A 26,779-nucleotide genomic window follows, 5' to 3' on the forward strand; every position below is an offset into this window, starting at 1 on the left:
CGGCCCTCAATCCATAAAATTATCATTGGCCGATCATCAAGAGACAAAGAAAGAAAAGCTGAATCAATGCCTGATGACCCAAATCCATGAGAGCCCCGTTCAGCGGGCAAAGAGGGATATTTATCATGGCAAGAGGGTAAAATTAAAAGTTGTGCAATACGATCACCAGGGGCAATAACTATTATTCCCCTAGGTGATTGACATAACACCTTTATATTACCTGTATAATCAGAATCAATTACCCCTGGGGAAACTATCAAACCTTTCAAGGTACAGGAAGAACGGCCCAACACTAATCCTACCGTGCCCTTGGGTAATGGTCCATGCATATCTGAATCTATAGGCTGAATGCCCATATTGGTTGTCAATACCATTCGGGAGGTGGCACGGAGGTCCAGCCCTGCGGAGCCTGCCGTGGCTCGCCGCGGGGCTTGGGTGGCTGCACGTTCACATTCTCGTGGGCCCCAAAAATTTTCGGGCCCTGAGACCGTGGGCCCATTAACCCGTTTTTTGACTGGGCATTTCCAAAGGTTGGTTGGAAGCTCTTGGATTGAGTTAGGGGTAGTAAAGGCTGGCCATTAATATCCTTCACAGATTTGCATTCATTAGCCCAATGCTTCCCTTTCTTGCATCTTGGACATGTCCCAGGAGGGCGTGCCGACTGGGACATCTTAGGTTTAGCTCCTAACATCCTACATTGTTTCTTTAAATGTACTGGTTTTCCACAATGGAAACAATTCCCAGATCGCACAGGATCTTGCATACCTTTAGCAGCTGTCATTACCGCAGCGGCAAGCCCTGCATTAGACAAAGGGCCTCCAATCTCCCTGCAAGCTTTCATCCACACTTCAATGTCCTTTCCTTTAAAAGGTGTAATGGCTCGGCGGCATTCTTTTGTACATTGTTCATAAACAAGTTGTTTCACTAGAGGCATCGCCTCATCCACATTACCAAAAATTCTTCCCGCCGCTTCCATCATCCGGGCTACAAAATCAGAAAATGGCTCTGTGCCTCCCTGTATTATTTTTGTTAAATTCCCTGACACCTCCCCTTTATTTGGGAGGGCTCGCCATGCACGCATATTAATCTCATTTATTTGATTATAAACTTGTACAGGGAACATAGTCTGATTATTTATCCACTGTCCTTGTCCTAATAACATATCTACATTCCAGGCAGGCTGCCCATTGGCAGCATTTTCCCTCGCTTGACTGTGAGCCAAATCAGAAACAATAGACTTCCAGTCTAAATATTGCCCCATCGTTAAACACGCACGAGCAATATCTTGCCAATCAGTAGGGGTCAAGGCATTTCTTGTAAGCCGCTGCAAAAGCATAATAGTATAATTAGCAGAAATGCCATCTCGTTTGGAAGCTTCTGCAAGATCTCTAATTAATTTATGATCTATCATATCATAATATCGCTGGCGTGTAGCCGGATCTTCAAATACTGGAAACGCATTGGACAAAGAAGAAGGAATTTGAAACCAAGCCTCGCGGGGAATAAAAGTACATTGCGGGGAAGGAATGGAAGGCGCAGAACGCCTAGGTTGAACAACACTCCTTGAGGCAAAAAATTCCTGAGGCCGAGAAGGGGGCAAAGCCCCAAAAGGGCCATAACGCTCCTCCTCATATTTTGCAGCAGCTTCTGCCAAATCCGCAGCATCGCCGGGATCTAGCTCCTCATCATCTGATAAATACATGGCTTGCAAGCCAGACAATAGCGGATACATTGGTTCTCGCCCAGTCTCTTGGGCGTCTGGTTGTTTAGATTTTAACTTTTTCTTAACCTTATTATCTACTAATTCTTCTTTTGTAGGCCTATCATCTGTAGCCTTATGACTGCCTGCTTCGGAAGCACTATCTTGATATGACCGCAAAACTTGCGTCGCTTGTTTCACTATGTCTGTACACTTTCCCTCCTTAAGACAAGATCGAACTAAATTCCACAAAGGGAAAGTCCCACAGCACAGCTTACCCTCCTCATGAAAACGGTGCAAATCCTTTCCTAATTTCTCCCATGAAGGGATAGTCAAAGTACCCGAAACTCCAAACCATGGCGCTGCTTGATCTATATCATTCAGTAAACGGCCAATAGTCTTGTGAGATAACATCAACCCCCGATCCCGTAAAAGTGCCTGTATCGGCTCATAAAAATTTGCCGTGGGGTTAACATGAGTATTCCCCATTATGTACTTTTACTGACTTTCACTAAAAAATTTACACCATTACACACACAACAAGACAGTGCAAGGCACAAAAGCTACGTACCGGCAAAATTACCGGTTCACTCCGTGTGTCGAGTTCTGAATCGGTCCTCCATGCAAGGCGCGAAGTTCCCGGGTTTCGGCACCACTTGCAGCGGGCCGTTTCCGACCAGCAGAATAACGAGCCGCCACACGCAAGATTCTTCTCGTATCACACTTTATTGGAGCACAGCTTGGTTGAAGAAAGATGGAAGGAAGACCCTACGCAGCAGAATATGGCAGGCTTTATACTGGCCAGAAGGTCCACACAACAGCCCTGGATTGGTGTGTGTCAGTACATGTGACAATATATTGCTACGCCTACAATCCACGGGATGCACGCGTGGCGCCTTACGCGGCACTCCCGGGTAGTGCAAGCAAGATGCAACAATGTAATTTCGCCTTCCTCTGGACCAAGAATCCAGCTCCTTCCTGGCGGCGTCCCACACCTCCCAAACATGTGAAGGCCAAAGCATGGTGGGAGGAGAAGCATATCTCTTTGTAATATGTTTTATTCCCTGTTTTATAGATGTGCCTATGGAAGATTAGAAAGGCTGAGTAACTTGTCCATGTCATGTAGCCCATGCTTTTAACTTTTTTATTATACCACTTACCCTTCTCACCTATCAATTTGCCTTTTATACTGATGTCCTGAGAAACAGACCACTGTATGGTATAGAAATGAACAACCATAAATAAGCTGGAAATGCATTTCCATTTACATTAACTAAGATAGTCACTTGTTTCTTTTAAGTGAGGTCCTCTGCCTTTTTAGGGACCTGAGTAAACTAACGATGTGCTTCCATTGATTAAACAAGAATTCTCCAATATTCCATAGAAGAATCATACATTTCTTTAAGCCCTGTGTATGCTTCTAGGGTTTAGATTCTAAATCAAATAGGTTTCTGTTTTTCATTTTAAAAAAACGAACACAGGATTTCACTTGTAAATTTATTAACTTTTTTTTTTCTGTCTAGCAACAAGCAGTGATTGTTGTTGGGTTGGTGGACATAGTAGAGATGGCCATTCAGAAAATCACAAATTTTAGGAACTCTAGCATTCATGTAGCTCAGAACTGTAAGAAGAGACCAGAGGAAGATCAACATGCTTTAAAGTATATTACAAATCAATATTGAAATAGAGCTTAACATATAATTCATCTGGAAAGAAGCTCAGAACATGATTGCCAGTTATTTAATATTCTGGTCAAAGACAATGGAAGCACTATTAAAGTATGGCATTTTGACTGCCATTGGAAGGTCAGGTTTCAAACAGCAGTGCACTAGTTGTGCTCAAAATGACTAAAGAATGATGAATAATTAAGTGAAGAGGAAATGGGAGACCTGCATTCTAATCTTGTTTTGGCCACTGATGGGAATCGTGGACTTTAAGGCCATCACACAGTCATTTACCACCTTGGTTTTCTCACCTGTAAAATGAGGGAGTGACTATAGTTCTTTAATAATCCTTGATGATCTTTAGCGCTATGATTCTAGAAGCATCTTGATTTAATACAGTTTGAGGATTTATGTCTAAACTCTAGCAAGCAGAAAAATGTTCTTTTATTTCTAAAATGGACTTGACATTGCGTTAACAGAGCAAATGAAATCTCTTGAGGATTGTTCAAAGAATCACCAACTTAAAATTCATCGCCATTGTTGGTTTTTATTGTCTGTTTAACTCTTACTAGATCTATAATAGTTTTATTTATTTTCCTTTGCACCTGGACTGGCAGCCTGTGTGGTTGGAGAAACACATCACCACTTATTTTAGATACTTTGTTACCAGAGCCAACTCTGTAATCTTTGCTCTGCCTGTGAATTATTTATTTAATTTGATGTGTTTTTTCCTGGATTCATAGAATTTCCTTTTGTCATGATGCTTCTTTCCATTTATGGGACTGTAAATACAGCTGACTAAACCTCTCTAGTGGCCGAATACGTATCAGGTCTTTTGTGTGAAGGATGCTAGCTAATCTTCCCGTTCATAGGCTGACTACGTTTTTATTCATTTGCTTTTTTTCTACTCACCCCTGACAGTAGTATCTGTGGAATAAATAAAATAAGGATACCTACTACTTATTTAACTCGGATCAGAAAACTTGACCTTTTCCTAATTTTTTACATTTGCTAGCTTTGTGGCAATATGCACCCCTATTTTTCTCTGAATCTCAGTTCACCCTCTACATGGGAATAATTATGCCTACCATACAACGTGGTGATCATAAAAGAAATTCCGCCCATCTACTACCATATTGGGGAAAAATATTTGGATTGACTTTTACCAGACTTGGAGGCACATGTTTGCAGTGGCCTGTTTGAAAATACTGACTACATGGGGTACAGTGGGATACTCTGAAGGCACCTTACAGAGGTAGATAATATCTCTCCCAGGGCATCAACGCTAAAAGTGAGAAGCATGTTGATTTCTCATCAAGAAAGAAATGTTCTGTGATGTTAATGGTTCTTAACTTTTGGTGATTCATTAAAATCTCCTGGGGAGCTTTTGATAATCTTAAAGCCCAGCCTGTAATTTATACCAATTAAATATGAATTTCTGGGGGTTGGACTGAGTCATCGGTATATTTTAAGGTTTGCAGAATGTAATGGTTAATATTTAAGTGTCAATTCAACTATATCCTGAGATACACAGATATTTTGCTAAACATTATTTCTGGGTGGGTCTGTTCCCAGATGAGATTAGCATTTGAATTGGTAGATGGAGTAAAGCAGATTTCCCTCCCCAGTGTAGGTGGGCCTCATCCAATCTCTTGAGGGCCCCAAAAGAATAAAAAGTCAGAGGAAAGGAGAATTTGCTCTCTCTGCCTGAGTGTTTGATCTGATCCCCTGCCCTCTGACTGTGGCTTACGTCAGTTCTGAAAACTACACCCCTGGATTTCCTAGCTTCCAGCTTATATTTCATATACAATATATTTAATATTTAATATGTTTAATATCAATTACATATGTTAAAGCAATTACATATATTACGTTATATTTATTATATATCTCCTATTGGTTCTGTTTCTCTGGAGTACCCTGACTACTATGGTGCTTCCAATACACTGTAAATATTGAGAACTACTATATATGTTAAAATACTATGGCTAAGGTATTACAAAAGTGGATGCTCTGACAGTGTAGTTCTGCTTCTTAAATGGGCAACTCAATGAGGATAAGTAGCAATGTAAATTATTTTTTTCATTTTAAATGGTGGCCAGTCATATATATATATATATATAAACACTTTGGGAGGCTATAAGACACTAATTAAAAGAACTTATAGGATATAAGCACTAAAACCACATCGACTCACCACTCAGTAGAAGGAATTCTAGGCCCAAGATATAGAAACCTCCATACCTGAATCATTGGAAAAGATGTCGAAAAGACACTAAAACTTTTGAAATTTTCAGAGATCCCTTGTGACCCTTTTGGAGGTCATGATATCAGGACTCACTGTCTCCTGAGTCTTGTTTTGTAATACAGAGAGGGACCCACAGTTACATAGTAAATTGACACCTGAGACTTGTTTTTTTTTCAGCTAGAAGTGGAAAGGAGAAATATCTTTCACTGAAGCAGAGAGTAGAGGTATAAGTGGGGAAGACAAGGTAAAGAAAGAGAAAAGAAAAGAATCCATTTAGAGAAGACTTGCTCTTGGGGCAAGCCCTGGACATATAGTCATTTATATATCCTATTTCAGGATACATTGCATGCTTTACTGTAAGTAAGATTCACTTCTGCTGGCATTTTGTTTCATGGGATCCCAGGCCCTTAGCATAGTCGCTTAGTAAAGTATTTGTGGAATGAATCAGTCAATATGTCCTCAAACTCAGTACCCTTCTCAAATCAGTTACCTGCTTTATACCATAACTGAGATTACATTATCATAGTGTTAGGACTCAAAGGGAAATATGATCTCGATTTTAGGGTGAGCGGCGAAGCTGCCGAGCGCCCGCATCGCTGCCGCGGCCGGAAGACAGACGCCCCCCAAAGCCCCTTGCCTGGCTCGGACCAACGGAGCCGGCAGCCCAGCACTCCGGTGAGTGGCGCCTCCTCCCCAGCCCTAGACCCCCGCTGGGGACCGTCCGGCCGGGCTCTTTTGTGCAGCGCACCGGGGGTGCTCTGCGCCCCCTCCGCGCGCCCGGGTCCGGTCCGCCGGACCCCGTGGCTGCGGTGCCCGCGGTGCGATCGGTCTTTGTTTCCACCGGGGCCCGAGGCTCGGCTGGGCTCGGCTCGAAGCCTGGCAGGCAGCGCCGGGAAGGGGGAGGGGGAGGGGGACGAGAAGGGGGCGCGGGGAGGGGGGGTTCCCGGGTTTCCTGGCCGCCCCGCGGCTCCCCCGCCTCGGGGGCGAGGTGCGCGCGCAGCGCTGCCGCGCGCCCCCTCCTCCTTCCCCCTCCCTCCGTCTTTGGATTTAAACCTGCAATTTGCTCTCCAGCTTGCTGAGTGTGTGGCGGGGGTGGGTGAAGGGGGGTACCGTGGGACCGGAGAACAAGGCTGGATTTTAGGAACGGCCCTGGGAAAGGGGGAGACTGCGGAGGGAGGAGCCCCTCCCCTTCAACCCCCAAATCCCAAGGTTCTGCTGGTGCTCTGGGAGTTGAGAGGCGGGGACCTAATGACCCGGAGCGGGTGTGGGGCGGAGGAGGGACTTGGGGGCGGCCAGGGCCGTAGGGGTTGGGCCGCGTGCCCGGTTACCTGGTGAACGAAGTCGGCTCACTTTTGCATAAATAAATAAATAATCGCCTATCAATGCGTTTCCTCTGAGGCTCTGATTGAATCGGCCCCCTCTTCCCCAGGGGGTGGGGTGCTGAGTGACAGTTGTCAGCCCCCTGGGCCGGTAGCTGGGGGTGAATTGCAGAATCCCTCTGCTTTCTGGCTAAGGGCGCATTCCCCTGCTGGGTCCTGGTCCCCAGGCAGAGCCAGAGGGGCAGAGGGCTGGCTCTGAGTCTAGGAAATAACCTTGTTTCCTGTTCTACAGGAAAAAGGACAGCAACCCAGAGTTTGGGGGCTGGGGATGAAGACTGATGGGAGCTGGAGGGGTTCCCCAGCAGCCTGACCCCCCAGCCTCCTGCCAGGCGAAGGGGCCAGCTGAGGGAGGAAGGATGTGGGCCTTGCTGGCCGGAGGCAGGAGCTGGGGCCCTCCCTGAGACGGGCAGCGGGCACTGAGAGGGAGGAGGGAGAGAGAGAGAAGCGGGGGCGGGAATTCTCTACCGCAGACCCTGGGGGCCAGGGCCAGATGTGGAGGGGTGGGGAGTCCCCCCTCCCTCCTAGCTTGGGGGCCCTGGGGCTGGGCGGGGCTGAGCCTGGTGCCCTCCGTCCTGCACCAGTGCCTGACTGGCAGGGCCAGCTGAATTTGGGCCCAGGCGTCACCCTGGGAGGTAGGGCCAGGCTGCACCAGCCTGGCCCCTGAGCACAAGGAGGGACCCTTGGGGGGCCTGTGCCTGTCTGGCTGGGCAGGCGTTTCCCGCCGGACCAGTTGGTGTCAGGCGGGACTTGGCCCCAGTTCCCTGGGCAGAGCTCAGGGTGTGAGGACAAGTTTGCCTCCGGGTCAGGGTGGCCACATTTCGTCCGCTGCTGCCGCCGGCGGGACGGGGGCATGCGCCCGGGCCTGGGCAGAGTCCTGCCAGGAGCATTTGGGGTGTTTCTATTGTTGGCTTGTTCCTGTTCCGTGTGGTCGGGTGTGTGTAGCTGTGTGAGCTGGGGCTGTAGGTGAAAGAGTACCAGTTGGTCCGTCCCCCACCCACACACAGCCCCCACCCCTGCCGCCTGGAGGGGCAGGCTGGGTTGTGGTGGTGAGCTGTAGGGGGACCCCCCCAGGTGGCATGTGCCTGCAGCTTGCCATCTCCCTGCTTTGAGCAGATGTATATTTTTATAGTAATGGAAAATCAAACTGGATAGTAAGTTGAATTCATTTTTTTCTTCTGCTGTGTCAATAGTTGGAATAACCTCTAGAGACTAGTGAACTTCTTGCCCCAGAGCTCCTACTCTCCAGAGGTTGTAAAGATCAGTGAGGGCATGAGCTTTGGGGGACCAGTTCAAACCAGTGACTCTTGTCCCTCTTGGTCTGGCATTGGGGCAGGTGCCCAGGTGGGCGGGCATTGCCCCCTCCCCAGGCATTCCCCCCACACCCCACCCCACCCCAGGTGTAGTCTGTCCTCTCAGCCACCTCCTTGGTCAGTGCCTAAGCTGTGCCCAAGCCCTCAGGGACCTTCTCCTGGTGGGCTCTCTCCCCCTGCCTGGGCTCCCGGCCCACGTGTTGATATTTATTTTCTGTAGTAAAATCCATTTTTAATGCCGTTACTTTTGAAATAATATAGAGAGAAACAAATGTGATGTGTTTAAGTTGCCCTCTGTGAGTTTTTAATGTGATCTGTGGCTGAGGTAGTGATGGAAGGAGCTGTTCGGCTTGGAGGAATTTGGTGTCATAAAGAAAAAGAGCTTGCTGTTTATTATGGTTGCTGGGCTGGGGGGTCTGGAACAGGGTCGTGGGGGCAGGGAGCCCCAGCACCCCCAGGTGCTGTGGATGGACAGGGTTGCTTCTCGGTTTGAAGGTGCGTGGGTTCCAGGATTGTTTTGCATTGCTCCCCAGCCCTTGATGGGGCCTTTGGTGAGGGGGCTTGGGAGCTGGGGGGCTTTGTCCCCTCCCATTCCACCTGGTTAGATTGGGGCAGGGAGGCTTATGGAACCCCCTGCTGAGCTAAGTGGAGGTGTACTGTAGGGAGGATGGATTTGGATTCTAAAGGAGATTAAGAGACAGAGACGGGATCTTTACCTGCTTGGTGTGGCTGTGCTGGAGGCTTGCGGGGCAAACTGTCCCTGGCAGAAGACCTTTTTTTTTGGGGGGGGGGCTGATCTGGACCGGCAGAGCCCCAGAGGGACATGCTTGTTCTCAGTCAGCCTGGAGTGCTGGCTCGAGCCACTACCTCCTCTTGCCTCTGTTCCCCATTGGACGGGGGCTTCCTCCAGGCAAACCTGATCCCCCTCACTTCCCCTCTTCTCTGCTCTGCCCCACCCCAAGTCAACTTCTTTTTTTTTGGTTTGTGGAATACAGAGCTCTGTGCCTCAGGCCAGCCACCCAAGACCACAGGGTGCCATGCCTTCATACCAGATGCCCAGGCACTTCTGGTGTGATTAGTGAAGTCAAGCAGACTCACCATTATGGGATGGAGCCCAGCTCTGCCTCTGGGTCCCCTGGGTCTCTTGGGACAGAGCCGGGGAGGGGGAAGCCAGGATGGGGTGGAGCTGGGAACTGAAGGGGGCGAGCAACGGTAACATTGTTGCTAATGTCAGCAGATGGGCCCCCCAGGGAGAGAGCTGGGGGAGGTGGGGAGGAAAGAGACCCAGAGAGCCCGACTTGAGGTGGAAAGAGGAAAAGATGGTGACAGAAGCCAGTGATGAGGGGGTGAGAGAGAAAACGGTCAAGGAGAAGAGCCAGGATCACAGCCCCTGGAGATGGCATCCAGGGGACCAAGAAGGCCTAGGCATGTGCCACTCCCCACCCCACAGCCCAAAATGAGCGGGCACTGAGAGCCTCTCACCCAAGATCAATTGCTGCTAGGATAGTATCTGAAGGAGAGACAAGCAAACGTCTTTGGGAAAAGGGAGGAGGACAGGTGGGAGAGAGAGAGAAGGAAGCTTTCCCACAGGAGGAGGGAGAACGGGGAGACAGGAGGATTCCAGGGGTCACTTGACTAATGCTTCTGCCCCAGGGCAGTGTCTCCCCACTCCCCAAATGTCTGGGAACAGAGCCGATCTCTTCTTTGGACCTGGGGGCGGAGCCTGAGGCAGGTACAGCACCCCACAGGTTGTGGGCGCTCTGTCAGGAGGCACCGGACTTTTAAAAGCGGGGAACATTAGGACTATTAGAGACACCAGGGGTGTCATCCGGTTGGATCCCCCCCACCTTGTTTGACAGGAGGAAATCCAGTCTAAAGGGGCCCCCTCCCCTTGCTTGCCTGGGACCTAGGCTCTTTCCGTCCACCTCTCTGTAGTTAGAGAGCTGGAACAGCTGCAGGGGGCCTCCTGGGTGCGGAGGGGGCCAGAGCCTGGGGAGAGGAGCAGGGGGGCACCCTTGTGGCCAGAGCCCCCCCAGGGGAGGGGGAGGCGCCGCTGCCGGGAGAGAGGGAGGGAGGGGAGAGAGGAGGGGAAACAGTGAGTCAGGCTTCCAAGAGCTGAGGATGAGAGAGCCAGAGCTGGGAGGGAGAGGGCAGGGAGGGCTGCTCAGAAGTGAGGAGAGGGAGGGGGCCCAGCCAGGGGCAAGGAGAGCTCTAGAGGGAGGGAGCCAGCCCCTGGCCCTGGCCCAGCGGTAGGGCTGTGCAGGGCTGTGCAGCCAACATGGACTTTGCCCGTGGCAGGTCAGGAAGGAGCCAGATTCTGCCCCTGCGGCGTCCTTTTCATTCCCTATTCCTCATTTATGATCCCACCCCAGGGTCTCAGGAAGAATGACTGACTGTGTCATCCCATCCCTTCCTCAGTTTCCCCATCTATTGTGGGATTTGGACTGTGAGCTCTTCTTAGAGAGGGAGGAACAGAGCCTCCTGGGAAGTGTTGGGGGGTACTTCCTCCAGCTGCTGGCTTTGTGCCAGGGGCCCTGCTGGAGGCTGCCACCAGTCAGTGTAGGGTGCAGGTCTCCGCGGTAGGGCTCCTCTCGAGCCCTCAGAGTTGCTGGGCCAGGGAGTGGCGGTGGTGGGCCACGAGTGCTGGGGTGCAGTGTGTGTGTGTGGTGCCGGGCTGGCAATGGTAGGTGGACTGCCTGGGGCCTCTCAGGATGGCCAGGGCGTAGACAGGGCCACGAACTCCAGATGTCCAGAGCCAACCTCCATTTGGGGAGGGAGGAAACATCCTTGTGATCCACCCCCCTCCGCCTTATCCCTGTGGGTCAGAGGCTCTGGGGCAGCTGGGAGGTAGGAATGGTCCCTGTGGGAGCTGGTGAGAACTGCCTATGGGGCCCCTCGTGTCCGGAGCTGGGACCAGCACTGGAGGGATCCCCAGGGACTGCCTGGGAGGGAGGAGGGAAGGAGCCCCCCTCACACCCATCTGACAGGAAGTTATGGCTTCGTCCAAGGCCTGGCATCCCCCAGCCCTTCTCTCCTGGATCCCCAGCATCTCTTCCATTGGTGAGGGGGTGAGGGAGGTGGACACTGAAGCTTCCTCTCCTACAGGGCCTGGCTTTGGGGGGAACGGTGAAGTGAAGGCAAAGTGAGGCCCCCTGCCGCCCCCTACGCGCGCGCACACACAGACTCAGCTGCAGTGAGGCCCTGCTTTCTCCTCTCTCTGCTCTGGGGTCCTTGGCTTGGGAGCCCAGGGGAGGGGCCACTTCTGCAGCTGGCTGGCCCCGAACTCCCAGCTCAGCCAGCTGCTACTGAAGCTTCCAGAAGCTGCAGCTCTGCACCCCCTCCCCACCCCCTGAGCCAGGAGAGGCCTTTGCTGACCTGGGGGAGGGTGTCTTGGTGAGCGAGTGGGCACCCTTAGAAGGACTAGCACAGACAACCAGACAGATGGGTGGCGGAGCAGATGGACAGAGACATCCACGCACAGGCAGACGGAGAGAGACAGACAGATGGACCAGGACTGGGAGAGACGGACATACAGAGGTGCTGGCAGAGACAGGAGTCAGAAAAATGGAAGGGCCTGGGGAGAGAGTAACAGACAGGCAGAGACAGAGACTTGGAGACAGGGAGATCCAAGGGGGGAGACAAGGTGACTGAGATGGGAGAAGGAGAGATACGGGGGAGAGAGGGAGGGGCAGGAAGAGATAAAGAAAGGGGGAAACCCAGACTGAGAGAAAGAGAGAGGAGAGACTGAAGGCTACAAACCACAAACAAGGATTTGATGAGAATCTGGAAGGTGTTTTCTCCTGCTTCCCTCCCCAAACCCCCAGGCCAGCCAAGTCTCCATTCCTTCCACCCCCGGCTCAGTTTCCAGCTGCTAAAGAGGTCAGGGAGAAAGAGAGAGAGGAAGACACACACACACACACACACACTCCCCCCAGATCCCAGAGACCCCTTTCCCCTGATCTCTTTGTAGGGGGAGGGAGTTGCGGAGGGTGCCTCTCCTAGCCCTGACCCCTACTCACAAATGTACATACCCCTTGTCTCAGAAAATATCCCAGAATACTTCCCACTCACTCCCCACTCACACTCACTGTCTCCTTGTGTAAGTGCACCCCCCCATACTCACGCCTGTCCACAGGGGCCTGGCCTCACACACACTCACAAATACACATTTTGTGGCATACATGTCTCTGCTCTCACACTCATCTTGAATCTCACAAACATAACCGGTGAACCTGTCCCTATGCTTTCTTACCCATACAGGCAGTGACACACAGGCCTCATCGTGGCTTCTCAGAACATGTTGATACACACACATACACAGTCACATTCTCACACAACAGTGGCAGATACCCCAGAGCAGAGAGAGAACTCTTTCTCTCTGGAGGGGAAGATCAGGGTTCCCAGGGAGCCATGGTGGGGGGGTATGCCCCCCACTCTGACCTAGCTGGCAGGGCAGGGAGGCAGGAGACACTTTCAGCCGGTGGCAGCCTTCCTGCAGGGCCTGGCCTGGACACAGAGCAACTGGCTGGTGTGAAAGAGCTGAGAGCTGGTGAGAGTGTGTATGCACGTGTACAAACATGTGCGCGTATGTACAGGTATAAGGGATGGTGAGTGTCTGTTACAATGTTTATGAGAGAGACTGAGTTCATATGAGGTGCGATATGGGTGTGACAGGGAGATCCACTCCCCAAGGTGTGTGGAGGGTGTGGGTGTGGGTGTGACAGCTACTTGTCGGGTATGTCTGTGTGGAGGCATGTATATGTGACAGGTGCATGTGGCTGTACCTGGCTTTGCAGTGTGCGGGTGTGTGTCATGGGCGTACACATGTGAAGGACTGGGACTCTGGGGCTGAGGGGCATGTGTACCAGGGTGCAGTGTTCTGCAGATGTGAAGGTGTGGGGGATGTTTGCGTGTGAGTGTAGTGTAGGCAGGGTGCATGGATGAGGGGGTAGCTGCCTGTGTGAGGCTGTGAGCTCGTAGCCTGGGTTGGAGGGCTGTTTTCCAAGGCAAGGATGCTGTTTGAACAGAGGCCACTGGCATGAACACATGCGAAGGGGCTCCAAGGCACACAGTTGGGCGTTGACCCGCACAGACGTACAAGGACAGACATACCCGCCCCTGTCCTCCCTCTTGGTCTCTCCTGGCGTCAGTGGTTTTCAAAGGAGCCTCCACAAGGACTGTTTGCTGTGCAGTTCCCCCCACCCCCCAGCCCGTGCCTCTTCAAACACAGGGATGCCCTCCAGGCAGCTTTGTGGAGGCTCCTGCCTCGACCATCTGAAGGCAGATGGGTGGGCTGGGATCTGCTGCTGCCCCCCAGGGAGCAAGGAGGCGGCACTGCTCCTTCGGCCTGGGCACAGGAAGAGACAGATGGACTGCCTGTCTCGACACCCGGACGTGGGGTCTGGGGGTAGGCGGGCACCACCGGCAGAGGGGCTCTAGTGGGCAGCCCCCAGGTGGGCCCCTGAGCAAAGGCCAGGACTCTGCCCTTCACCTCCTCAGAGGGGCACCCGCCCTCACCCCGCAGCCCCATCACCTGTCTGGGTACAGGGGCCCAACTCCAGCCCCTTGTACCTCCTAAATACACAACCACTTCCCCACTCACAGCTCCAGCACCCCCAAACACACAACCACCACATGCCTACCCACCCAAACACATATTACAGCCCTAGTACTTAACCAAAACCCAGATGTTTATGACCCCCAATATACCCCCAGACACCCCAACACACACACAAGGCTTCTACCACATCCTGAAACAGATCAACTCTTCCTCCAATCCCAGCACCTCCCCAGATACACCCAGGACCCTACTGTAGCCCTAATACCTTCCACACACTCAGGTTCTCAGAGTCCCAGCACCTAACCAGACACCCACAGACTCTCCCGACGGCCCCAGCGTTTCCCTCCGCTGCAGCTCATCACGTCCCCAGACACACCGATACAGCCCCCTACACCTTTCCAGACTCTCCCCGCGACTTACACGTACACACACCGCCTCAACACCCACGCGGAGGAGGACACCCCTGTAGCCACACCATTTACCTCAAACACACAGACACGGTGCATCTTTGAACAGTAATGTCCCCTCAGCTTCTCGTACCTTCCAGGCCGTGCACGTGCATGTGCATCCCGCACACGCACACACCCCCCCCCCAGATCCCAGCACCTCCGCAAACAAGCAGTCCTCTGTGTGTTCCCCAGCAAGCTGCAGCTCCAGTACTTTCCTCAGCCATCCAAGGGCCCAGGGACAGCCCCACCCCTCTCCAAACACCAGTCCCGCACTCATACACAAACACACAGGGCCCCAGCCCAGTCACCCCTCAGAGCAGCTCCGCCCTGCGCCCACACCTCACCCTGCAGCCGCACTCCCACCATCACACGTTCCAGCACAGCCTCCCTCCTCAGCGCTCTCCATCACCGCTCCCCCACCCCACCTTGTCCTCCCCAGCCTCCCTCCCCCAAACTCCCCCCAGATAGCCTCAGCCTTGCAGACACACTGGCCCACTCTTCCGTGCTCTCTCTCATTCTCGGCTGCCTGGTCCTCCCCCACTTCCCAGAGCCTCCTCTGCCTGGGGAGGCATCTCCACCCCCCCTTATTGCCCCAGGCCTTTCATTCCTGGACAGTGAGGCTGTACATCTGGTTCAAAGCTGCCCCACCCAAGACCCTGTGCTCTGGGCACCCTGGCCTGGGCTTTGAGGGTTTGGGGCCTCTTTGGGGGCTCTTGGCACCTGGTCATCCTGGTGTGGCAGCCAAGAACTCTGAGTACCCAGCCATGCCCTGACTCTGTCGTGTATGGGTAGGGGGCGGGGGGGTCTGGGCAGGGGGATTTACCCCCAACCTGCAGTTTCTCAGGTGCTTGCCAAATCCCCCTCTTCTTGGGCTCACCTGAGGGGGACATTGGGTCTGGAGCTTCAGGAAAAAAAGATGGAGAAGGTGCTGGCTTGATATGCTTCCCCTCCCACCCCACCCCACCCCACCCCCAGATCCGGGCTTGGGGCTTGGTCTCCCTGGGAGTCAGTTCCAACAGTGAAGGTTACTTTACTAGATGCATGATTTTAAATGGAATCTGCACCATCTGTTCCACCCCCTAATTACAGATGCACAGAATCCGCCTCAGAGGGCAGCATGAGGGGAGTGATTTAGAGGCTGAGCTGCTTCTGCCTGCATTAGGGCTGGGGAGACTGGGGGGGCCTCTGGGTATTGCTCACAGCCCCCCAATCCCATCTCTTTCCCAGGGACCCCTTGTGCCTCTTGCTGGGGGAAAGGCTCCTAGAAAGGTGCCCCGACCCCCTAGACCTGAAAGAGGAGGCAACTGCAATGCTGAGGGAGGGGTCCCTGAGAGATCGCCTGTGTCCCAGGCCCCAAGTCTGGGGAGGCAGGCTCCATTAGAGCCTTAAAAAATTCAGTGGATCGATCTCTTGCCTGCTTCTTGTGCCCTGGGGAGCCACAGGCGCTGGCCTGGCCCAGCTGTCTGCCCACCCCAGGGGTAGCAAGGATTAGTGAGGTTAGGGAGGGGGCGGTTAGAGCAGAGGTGGGGACATCCAGGTTTTGGCAGCAGAGGATGTGGCCAGGCACGCCAGGACCCACCAGGTGTGTTTGCACGTATGTGCCGGTCCTCCTTGGCACATCTGGCAGGCCCGACCCCAGCTTGAGCCTTGCCCTGTGGGGCTGGACGGGCACCAGGGGCCGGAGGGGATGGACCAGGGCCTGGGCCTCAGAGGGTTCCGAGGGACACCCCGAGGATGGGTCTACCTTTGCCCGTGGCTCCAAGGACCTGGGGCCCCGGCCAACTCGCTGGTGGTGGTGGCGGCCGCGGGCACGCTGTGGTAGAAGCTGGAGCATTCACTGTGGGGAGAAGGGGAGAGAGGCCGGGCTACAGGAATTTTAGATTGCTGCAGGCAGGAGGGTCTCTGGAACCCTGTGGAGCGGGCAGTCATGCAGAAGTAATCCTATCGCCGCCTGCCTGCATGGAGGAGAGGAGAGGAGAGGGGGCTGGGAGGGGAAGGATGGCGCAGCCGCCCCTTTCCCACCTCAGCCCCTGCCCCAGCCAGCTGTGGAGGGAGCCCGGGACCCCAGGGGGCTCCCCCTGGGAGGCACCACCCTTCCACCGCTGCCTGTGCCCCCTGGAGGGGCGGCACCGCAGCTGTTGCTCGGCTAGGAGCTCTGGGTTTTATAAATAATGCAGCTTGGAGGTGGGGGCCCACTCAGCCTTGGGTCACCCACTGTGGCATCATCTCCAGCTGGCAGTCCTGTGGCAGAGCCCCTCTGCCTTCCAGCCTGCTCCTCCTCTTTTGCTATGTGAGTTTGGGCCAGAGGCCCAGCCTGTGTTAGCTGGGCCAGGGCAAAGGAGTGTGGAAGAACCCAGAACCCCCTGTCCTTTTGTACCCCGCCCCCACCAGCCTTCACAGGTTAACTGGCCACTGGCTCAGCAAATCCAGGCTGGGAAGGGATGACCCGCTGTACAGGGGCCTCCCTAGTTCTAGCCCCTCCATTTTGCAGATGGAGTAACCAAGCCCAGAGAGGGCAGGGATGGCCAAGGCCAGCCAGCTGATGAGCAGCTCCTTTCTGTCCCATTCTGCTGTCAGTCAAGGCTCTTCTCAGCCTCAGCTCAGCTAAGAGCAGGGCCTGGGGGGCGGGGGGTATGTTTGGGAAAGTGGTTGCGGCTGAGACGTTGCCATGGCGATGTTGCAGGATGCCGAGCTGAAGTGGGGGTCTTACAGGGTCTCTGGGGCCCCCAGCTCCACACCCCTGTGGTCTTCTCCTCCCCATCTGTCCCTCACCCAGAGGCCTGTCAGGCAGCTCCGGTGACAGGCTGGGTGGGTGACAGGTGGTGCAGGTGATGGGCTGGGTGGGTGACGAGCTGGGTGGGTGACAGGTGGTGCAGGTGATGGGCTGGGTGGGTGACAGATGGTGCGGGTGTGAGGCAGGCAGGTGACAAGCTGGGTGGTGACGGGCCCTGCTGATGACAGGCAGGGGGTGTGGTTGGCGGGGATGCTGTCTCCTGGCTGGTGGCCTGTCGCAGCCCCCCACCCTCACGCGTGTGCACATGCACAGACTCTGGGTTCAGAGCTTGGGGCTAAGATACTAATGAGGCTTATTACGTGTGGGGGGGCAGGTGCCCAGGCTCACTAATGAGAGGCCTTTAACGAAGAGGGGAGACAGCTGGGGGGCTTTGAGGAATTTGGCTGGCCCTCCTGGTCTGGAGGATGAGCCAGGTCGGGACCCCACCTACCCTTCCCCCCGGCCACTTGGCTTTGTGTTAATACTACCCACAGTCATGATAGTTACCATTGTCCAAGCGTTTGCTACACTGGCCGAGCCCTTTACATGCGTTTTCTTATTTCAACTCAGCAGTCGTAGGAGGGAGGCACTATTGCCCATTTTATGGATGAGGAATCTGAGGCTGAGAAGGCAAGGGACTTCACGTAACAAGTTTCTGTTGCAGCTGACATTTTAATCTTAAGTCTTTCTGTCCCCAGAGCCCGTGCTCTTAACCATCCCACCAGTAACACTCAGGTCTTGGCACAGACCCCGACCTTCTCTCAGGGCCTCAGTTTCACTCTTCTGGAAAATGGATGTGCGGTGGAGGAGTGAGCACCATACGCTCTTCAGCTCTGACTTGGGTGGCTTCAGGGGCTCCTCCAGTTAACTGCCAAAGCCTCACCCCATCTGGCCCAGATTCTAGGTGACACCCCTGGACTGGAGAGAGGGCAGGGCTTAGCACTGAGGGAGCGGAGCTGAAGGGGGATACCTGGGGTATCCAGACCACTTCCTGCATTGTGTGGTGGGGAGGCTGAGGCCTGGAGAGGAGCAACAAGGGCCCAAGGCCACATACCCTGTAAGCTGTAGGGCCCCATGGGATCCCAGGTCTCCTGGCCTGTTGGAAGGGCGGGGCTGGGAGTGGTGCCAGAGCTGGAGGTCACCTCCTCCTGGACCCCACCCACCAGCCTAGCTTCTTCCCTGGAGGTTGTGAGCCCCTACATCCTGGGAGGGTGCAGGGGGCTGTTGGCCACCTCTTTAGGGCCATGCCCCTTCCCCGTCAGTCTGGGCCCGTAGTGTCAGTTGATCTCCTCCCTTTGGGACCCATTGGGGTGGAAACTCCCTGGCAACAACTGATGGATGGGTTAAGGCCTTGACATTGGCCTGGGGCCACAGCATGACCCTGGAGGGACCAGGCTAGGGCTGGGGGGCTTGGAGGGGAATTTAAGGGAGAAGAATTAGGGTCATAAATCTTGGAGCATCTGGGTTCTCTTCTCCTCGACCTTAATCTCTTACCAAACCTGCTCTCCGGCTGCTCATCCAAGTCTGAGGGTTGAGGGGGGTCCACCTGCCCATTCCCCTCTCCCTCCAACTGATGCCTCCCCCCCCCCCCGAAATTGCACCCCCTATGGGGAAGAACAAGTTGCAGCCACTGCCGCTGGACAGAATTAAGAACTTGTGTGTCTAGACTACTGGATTTGGCCTCTGATTCATAACAGTAGGCAGGGCAGAGAGCTTCACTGCCTCAGTGTCCCCAGCCTTGGGTTTGAAATCCTCTCCTGGTGCCTGACTGCTCAGTCAGGAAGGAGTGCTAAGACCAAGAGGGATTTCACAGCTGTGGGACACATGGCCCTGTCCTCAGAAGCCCCATTCTGAGATAAGCAGCACAGTCCTGGCCTTGAGAGCCCTCAAACCCAGAGGTGAGGTCTTGAACTCAGGCTGGGTGTGTGCTGAGGCTCAGGTAGGGAGTGGGTGGTGCTGGGTGGCTGGTCTGTTTTCTGAAGCAAAGGCCGAGGCTGGGGAGAGGCCAGAAGAAGGGTGGAGGTTTGCCTGGGGGCCTGAGGAGCCGTCTGTGGTTGGGGGTGGGAGCCTGGAAGGGTCTGGCTTTCCCATAGTCCCGGGCAGCTGTAGCCTGAAGTTCTGGGGCCCTCCTAGCTCCCCAGGGAACCCGCTGCTGCCCGGCCCTGGGGACCCAGGCGTCCTGGCGGGTGAGGGCGGGTCTCTGGCAGGCGCCCTGCCAAGCCTCGCAGCCTGCTCACCAGGAATCTTGTTGCTGAGAGATGGAAGATCCAGGTCGGGCCTGCAGCTCATCTCTCCCCTCCGGGAGGAGGAGGGGCCCAAAGATTCCTTCCTGCACCCGCCCTCCCATCTGGGGCAGGGCCCTCCTCAGCAGTGGGTGGGGCTGGGGGGCCCAGGACAGGCCTCTAAGGCTCCATCACATGTCCTGGAGCCTAGCCCAGCCAGCAGTGGGCACCGGGGCACTCTGGAGGCAGAATGAGCCTGGTGTGGCAGAGGAGAGGCGGGGGTAGGGTGCTGAGGCCACAGGGGGCCCTGCATAGGGGCCTAAGCCTGGCCCTGGCCCCCACTGGCTCCCCCAGGGCAGAGGGTGAAGAGTTGGTTCTCTTCCATTATGGGAGCGTGATTTTATTCCACATGTCACGGAGTCTGAGATTAACTTGCTCACCAGTCTGTGACAAACCCCTCACACCCAACACACACATACACACACAGAGGCACAGAGACACACGGAGATCCTTGGTCTCACAAAGGCACCTTCCACAGACACACATAAGCATTTCCATACTACAACGCATGGCAGACTCTCACATGCAGATACACAAGCACACACTCACACTTAAAGATACACCGAGATCTAGATCCACAGTCTCCAAAGCACAACGTTCTCCCACTCACACTAAGGCCACACAGACAGAGATACAAACAGGCGGTCCAGGGGGATGCTCGCAGCCCTACCTAGACATGCACAGATCAAGGACGCCCGGTGCCCCACAGGCACAGATACACGTAGACACACACAACCCCAGACACAGTCTTGTGGGCAAGCCTAGACCAACCGCCACACACACTGAGACAAAGGCCCAGATACATACAGAGACAAAGACAGGCACAGACACACAGCCGGCAGCACGCACACAAGCACAGGCGTGCACACCCGGACACAGACAAAGACAAATAAATGCCCAGAGGTTTTGCTGTGGACAAAATGTGAGGCGCACACACACATCTGGGCCTCCTGCTCGACCTCTCTACCTGGGGACGTGGTGATCTGGCACCCGTGGCCCCAGGGAGAACTCTGAGGAACCTTCTGCTCGGTCAGAGCCCCCCACCCTGGGCCCAGGGCCAGCCCCCACCTCTGGCTCCCGGCCCGTGGCCGAGGCCATGCAGCCACACCGTCAGCAGTGCCCTGACATCCTATCTTACCCTCCGCGTCGTGCACATTCACGGTCACACCGTCTCCTGCACGTGCTCACGACACCCTCCACGCCCGCACACTTACGGTTTCTCCCTCACACCCCCCTCGGGTGTCCCCTCCTTGTTGTCTTTCTCAATCACTCTCCCCACCCCCTCGCCCCGCAGACATGCACAACCTCCGGCACAGCCTTCGTGGCCCACACCCTCGCCTTCTCACGCAGACCCCCATGCACAAATAGAACGCACGGGCTCTCCGCCACAGACCCACAAGCCACGTACACGCGCTTCTTCACATACTTCCTCAGCACCGCTCTCACAGACTGATTCACAAATGCAGCACACTCCCCCGCATACATCCCCACCGCCTTCTCACATGCGCGTGTGCGTGCACACACACACATACTTTCAGAGCCTCCCTCACACCATCACTTTCCTTCCTCTGTCTCTCACAAACACTCCCTCTGCCAAGAGCGTGGCTCTGCTGCAGAGCAGCCTCTGAAGTACTTGTCACTGTACTCCACCACGTCCTTGGCCTTCCTGGCCTCAGTCTCTTCCCTTCCACCTCCAGCCCTGCATACTGTGGCCTTGTATTCTTTTGCCATTTCTCCGTTTAGTCAACAAGAATATAGAGAGTATTCATTTATTCATTCAACAAATGTTGACTGAGCACTGATTATGGGTTAAGCATTGGGGATACTATGATGACACAGGTCCTTCCCTCGTAGAGCTCTCAATTTTGTGTCCAGTTCGTTTGCTGCTTGTCTCATCTGACTAGAATGGAAGGTAACCCTTGATCTTGGATGTTGAGAGATGTGTAGGAGTTCACAGGAGGAAAAGTAGGGGAAGGGTGTTCTAGGCAGAGGGCAAAGCATGTGCAGAGCCTACAAGTAAATCAAGGTACAGTAGGCTGGAAACTGAGGTGATGCTCAGAGACTAGAGGAGAAGCTGCAAAGAGGGAAGAAGCCAGATGTCACAGAGTTTAGATGCCATGCTCAGGGGTTTAGATTTTGTCTAGTGGGCCACAAGGAGTCATGGGAAGTCTTTAGTGACAGGACAGGATGAGGAAATGATGGTGGTCTGACCTAGAAGAGGTGAGTGGGAAGGAAAGGAGACTCATATAGGCACAAGAACCAGTGGGGTTCCAGTTCCAGAGCTGTGACCTCAGGAAAGTCACACAACCTCTGTGACCTGGGTCCATCACATGAGGATGGGAGACAGTACCAGAGCTGGGCTTATGGTATATGCTCGATAAACAATAGCCATTATTGTCAGTTATTGGTAGGACACGGCAGGGCATCAGATGAGGAGGAGATTTTACTGAGCACCTACTGAGTGCTGGGTCCTGCGCCAGGTGCTGGGGCCCAGAGGGGAGGTGGTCTGCGGCTTCAGGAAGCTCACACACCGTAACCACAGCTCACGTGGACAACAGAGTGCGGGGTGTGCGGGTGGAGGCAAAGCACCTCGGAAGGTTAGAGGAGCATGAGGGCTCTGGGTGGCTCACGAAGGAGCTGGCATTGAGCCGGACCCTAAAGAGGCTGGTTGAACTTGGGCAGGCAGAGGTGGGAGAAGGAGCTTCGGGGAGAAGGAGCCCTGTGAACGACAGCCTGAGGGCAAGGGGTCTAATCTGGCTGTTGTGTGGGACACAGGAAGCGGGTGTCGTGGGATGGGATTATGGAAGCGAGACCTTGGTGGCCAGGTTAAGGGGGGGGGGGTCAGCACGGGGTGAGCTGCACTCTAGAAATCCCATGTTTTGGTGGTAACATGGAATGTGTCCATTAGAGACTCTACTCCAGGCTCCGCCAGTAAGCCGTTGCCCTCTTCGACCTCAGTTTCCCCATCTGTGTGATGAGTTCAGTCTTGTTTAGGAGGGAGTTCTGGTATCATGTCCTGGGGCTGGCCTAGCCTACTTCGTTGGGCATCTTCTGGCCTGGGATTCTGGGTCTCAGCAGTGCTTCCTTCCTGAGCACCCTCAGCCAAAGAAAGGAGCAAAATGAGGGGTTCCCCAGAGGCAGGTTTTGGGCGCTGCAAATGAGGGACCAGGAGCTCCATATGGAAGGGAGGGGTCTTTGCCTGGATCTGACTCCAAGCCCCAGAGGGAAACCAGAAGAGAATGTCAAGGTCCCTCTTCCCTCTCGCCCTGACCCGTGTGGTGGCAGATGTGGGCCATGTGCCCAGTCCCTGGTCCAGGGGGTATCAGGACTATTCTGCCCACTGACAGAGGAGCAGGGCTTGGGTTCAAGAATGTGGCCCAGGGCTTAGAGTCCCCTGGGGTTAAGGAGCCAGGAGGCCAATCTTAGGGTGGCAGAGCCAAGTAAACGCCCATGGGTAACAGGGTTCATTTATATTTGGTGTTGCCAGGAGTTGTGGTCTAAGGCAAGTCCTGGTGACACACAAAAAAATAAAAAAAATAAGAAAAAAGCTGATTTTATAAAGACTGCTTTCTTCCATAGTTGACAAACTTATGATGGTACCGATGGTTGGATACTACTCTTAGAGATGAAAAAGGTCTTAAGGAATCTTCCATATTCCATTCACCAATCTATGTTCTTGTTCAAAGCAAAATTAATTCCTTTCAAAATTAACGTATTAGCTTAATAATTTTTAATCTTAAAATAATCTGTGAGAATGGGAATTTTGGGTAGGAAAAAGTGACAGAAGATGGGACAAAGAGAATTCATAGACAAAACAGAATTTTTTAAATGGTGGGTACGAACTTCTGTTTCCAACTATATCAGTTTACCTTAGGAAAACACACTAGAAAGGCCAGATAAATCATAAGCAACATTTGACTGTGAGCGTTAGAAAGCTACTGAGGTAGCCATGACCTAGAAAAGTAAAATAGAGAAAGAAACTCACTGAAGTGAGAACAATATTCTGCACATGCGTTTCTAGCCCAGTCATTTAGAAACTACTGATGAAGAGCAAAAGTCTGAGAAACCAAATGTGGCTCCTAAGAGGTAGAAAAGCCAGTAGATCTTAGGACAATGTCATAGGACTAAGGAAACTAGAGTTGGAAGTGAGAAATAACAAGGCAGCTAGAATTTTAAGGACCAAAATCACAGAGAGAGTAAAGATTCAGAGAACGGAGCTGGATTCAGCAACAGTGTTCCCTTGCAGTATTTTCCATGTATAAAAGGTAGACAAGACAAGATGCTAAGAAGTCAAACAAAAGCTAACTGAAGTCAAAGCAAAGACTTAGTTGGCTCATAATGCTGAAGAGACAAAATGGGGTTCAGAACCTATGAAAGATTTGTGGCCCAATGGAAAACTAATGATATGAATTAGGACATTGGAAGTCTCTACATGTGTGTGTGTCTGTGTGTCTGTGTGTCTGTGTGTTAGGAAGGTTGATGCAACATCTACACTGAACCTTATAAAGAAGAAAAATGAGTATGAAGTTGGTCCAGGTGACTGAGGTGATCTTCCCCTCTGCTCCCTACCTAAGAATAGGAAATTCTCTCCTCAAGAAATACAGTTGACCCTGGAACAATGTAGGAGTTAGAGACGCTGACTCCCTGTGCAGTCAAAAATCCACATATAACTTTATGGTCGGCCCTTCTTATCTGTGGTTCTGAATCTGAGGATTCAACCAACCACAGATCATGTAGTACTGTATTACTTATTGAAAAAAAATGCATGTATAAGTGGATTTGTGCAGTTCAAACCCAGGTTATCCAAAGGGCAACTGTAATGTCATTCAGATTCTCTACAACTTGTCATATCCCAAGTCTGGTATTCACTGAAGAACCACCAAGACTACCAAGAAAAGGAGAATTAGAATAAAAATCAAAACAGAATCAGAATCATAGATGACCTAAACATTAAAGATCTTACATATTTTGGTAAATATTATCAAGTTCAAGAAAATAGATGACAAGGTGAAGAATTTAACTTGACAACTAGAAACTATAAACTGATTGAAGTTGAACTGATAGAATTAAAAATTATACGAAATTTAAAACTCGGTAGTGGATTGGACACAGGTAAAGAGAGGTAAGTGAACTGGAAGATAGAGTAGTAACAATATTAAGACTAAAGCACGGGAAACGAAAAGAATAAAAAGTACACATAAGCGCATTTGAGACATATGGGCCACAGTAAACATTTTTATCATATGTGTAAACTGGAGTCCAAAGAAAAAAGGAGACAGAGATTGGGATGAAAACAATATTTCAGAAATATTAACAGCTGAGAGTTCTCTAAAACTAAAAGGAATATATGGAGCCATGAATTCAATAAGCACTAAAAAAATGCAACAAGAACAAATACAAAGAAAACCACACCTAAGATCACCACAGTACAATTCATGAACAGCAAAGAAAAACATGACATCTTAAAAGCAGCCCGACGAAAAAGAGATTACTTTCAAAGGAACAATAGGACTAAGATTACAGTTTACTTCTCAGCGAAACTGAATGGATACTAGAAAATAATGGAATAACATTTTTAAGAGCTAAAGAAAAGAACTGCCCATTGGGAATTCTAGAGGCAGAGAAATTGTTGTTTGGAAGGAAAGATGCAATAAGGAAATTTGCAGACAAACAAAATTTAGAAAATATTTTCTCATCAGAACTGACTGAATTAAATTATAAAGGGAGACCTGCAGGCAGAAGGAAGATTATCACAGATGAAAATAAGGACTTTATAAAGAATTATGTAAAACAGAAAGGATAAGTAAGTGGATAAACCTAAATAAAATCTAACAACACAAAAGGGTAATAAAATATATCAAAAATTAGAATGCATTAAAACAAATGGAAGAGGAAAAAGTAGTAAAAGAAATTTAAGATCTCAGCATTGCTTGAGAAGCAGTAAAAGAGCTAATAAGTCATGGTACATGTGTAACTGCTACTTATGTAAAAGTAACAAGCCAATACAAGGGAAAATGGAATTTGAAGAAATCTCAAAGGAAGAAAGAAGAGCAAAAGGAACATAACAAGGTGGGACAAATAGTAAACAAGGAGTAAACGGTCTGTAAGAAAATACATTAACTGTAAATACTCAAATTAAAGGACAAGGATTATTGAAACAAACAAACAACCTAATTCTATGCCACCTACAAGAGACAAGAGTCAGATTGAAAATGAAAGGATTCAACAATTATAGCATAACAACAATAAGCAAAATTGAAGAAGATTTTTTAATGTTAACATAGATTTGAAAGCAAAAAGTATCACTGGCGATAAGGCAGGATAATAAAACCCATTGTTACTTTACAAGGAATATATAAATCTAAACTTCAATGCAATATATGAAGGGAAATTCCAAAAATCTAAGTAGAAATAGAAAAATCTGAATTACCTAGATCAGTAATATAGAACCACAACAATAAATCAGCAGATTATAGAAGATCTGAATACCATCATTAAAAACTTTGGCCTAAATTTACATAAAACACTGTACCAACAATGATGGAATATATATATCACGCAGAAATTTTTAGGTGCACGTGGCACATTTATAAAATTGACTATATTCTGGTTATAAAACAAGACTCCGAATAAGCAAGAAATTTAAAACTATGTAACCAATATTTTACCAAATAGTTGGATATTAAAGACATACTTCTGATCATTATGTAGGTCAAAGATAAAGTCGCAATGGGAATTAGAATTTTATTAATTGAATGATAATGAAAATATGCCATAACAAAACCTGTGGGTTGCAAATAAAACTGTGGTCACAGAGAAGTTTATGTATTCCAATTATACTCTCCAAATGTAAAACGGAAAGGAATAAAGCAACTAGAAGATAACCTATCACCCTGAGGTAGGCAGCTCCTGAACTGTACCTGGTGGAGAAGGCAGGGCAGAACTTCAGGAGGCCAGCTGAGAGCACGGTGAACACCATGTCAGGAGCAGTCTCCAAGAAAGAGAATGTACAAAGGGATGACTAAAATATATTTAAGAGCTAGCACCCTGACCCCTCTTAAGGATGACTTACGTTGCTGGGGAAAAAATAAGAAGTGCTCGATGTAGAAGGTGAATAGCTTTATAATTCCCAGGAGAATCTTGGTACCAGGACCACACAAGAAAGAACTTGGAGTCCCCGTGGCGAATCCAGCAGAGAGAAAAGGAGAAACAGAGAAGCGAGAGAAAATAAAGGGAACTCTTGGTGCAATTTGGTGCTGCTGCAGGCCCAAGTCCAGGTATGTGCTCTCTATCTCCGCATCTTAAATAAAAGCCACCATGTTCCTCAGTCTTTCAGGTACTTAGAATTTCTCTTTAGAACCTGAAAATGGGGTCAGGTTTGCTGTCTGCATCGCTACAGTACAAAATAGAGGCAG

General features: G+C 51.5%; 1 protein-coding gene across 1 annotated transcript in view; it reads left to right on the forward strand.

Moving 5' to 3' along the window:
• Positions 1-26,779, forward strand: part of LOC309820411 (uncharacterized protein) — a 98,804-nt gene that overhangs the window by 70,553 nt on the left and 1,472 nt on the right. The window contains exons 4-5 of the mRNA XM_082651142.1: positions 6,175-6,286; positions 26,498-26,641. Of these exons, the coding sequence (XP_082507268.1) occupies positions 6,175-6,286; positions 26,498-26,595 (210 nt within the window). The 3' untranslated portion in view covers positions 26,596-26,641. The remainder of the gene's footprint in view (positions 1-6,174; positions 6,287-26,497; positions 26,642-26,779) is intronic.

This window comes from Grampus griseus (genome assembly GCF_964374135.1).
Source record: "Grampus griseus genome assembly, chromosome: 3".
Lineage (NCBI taxonomy): Eukaryota > Metazoa > Chordata > Mammalia > Artiodactyla > Delphinidae > Grampus > Grampus griseus.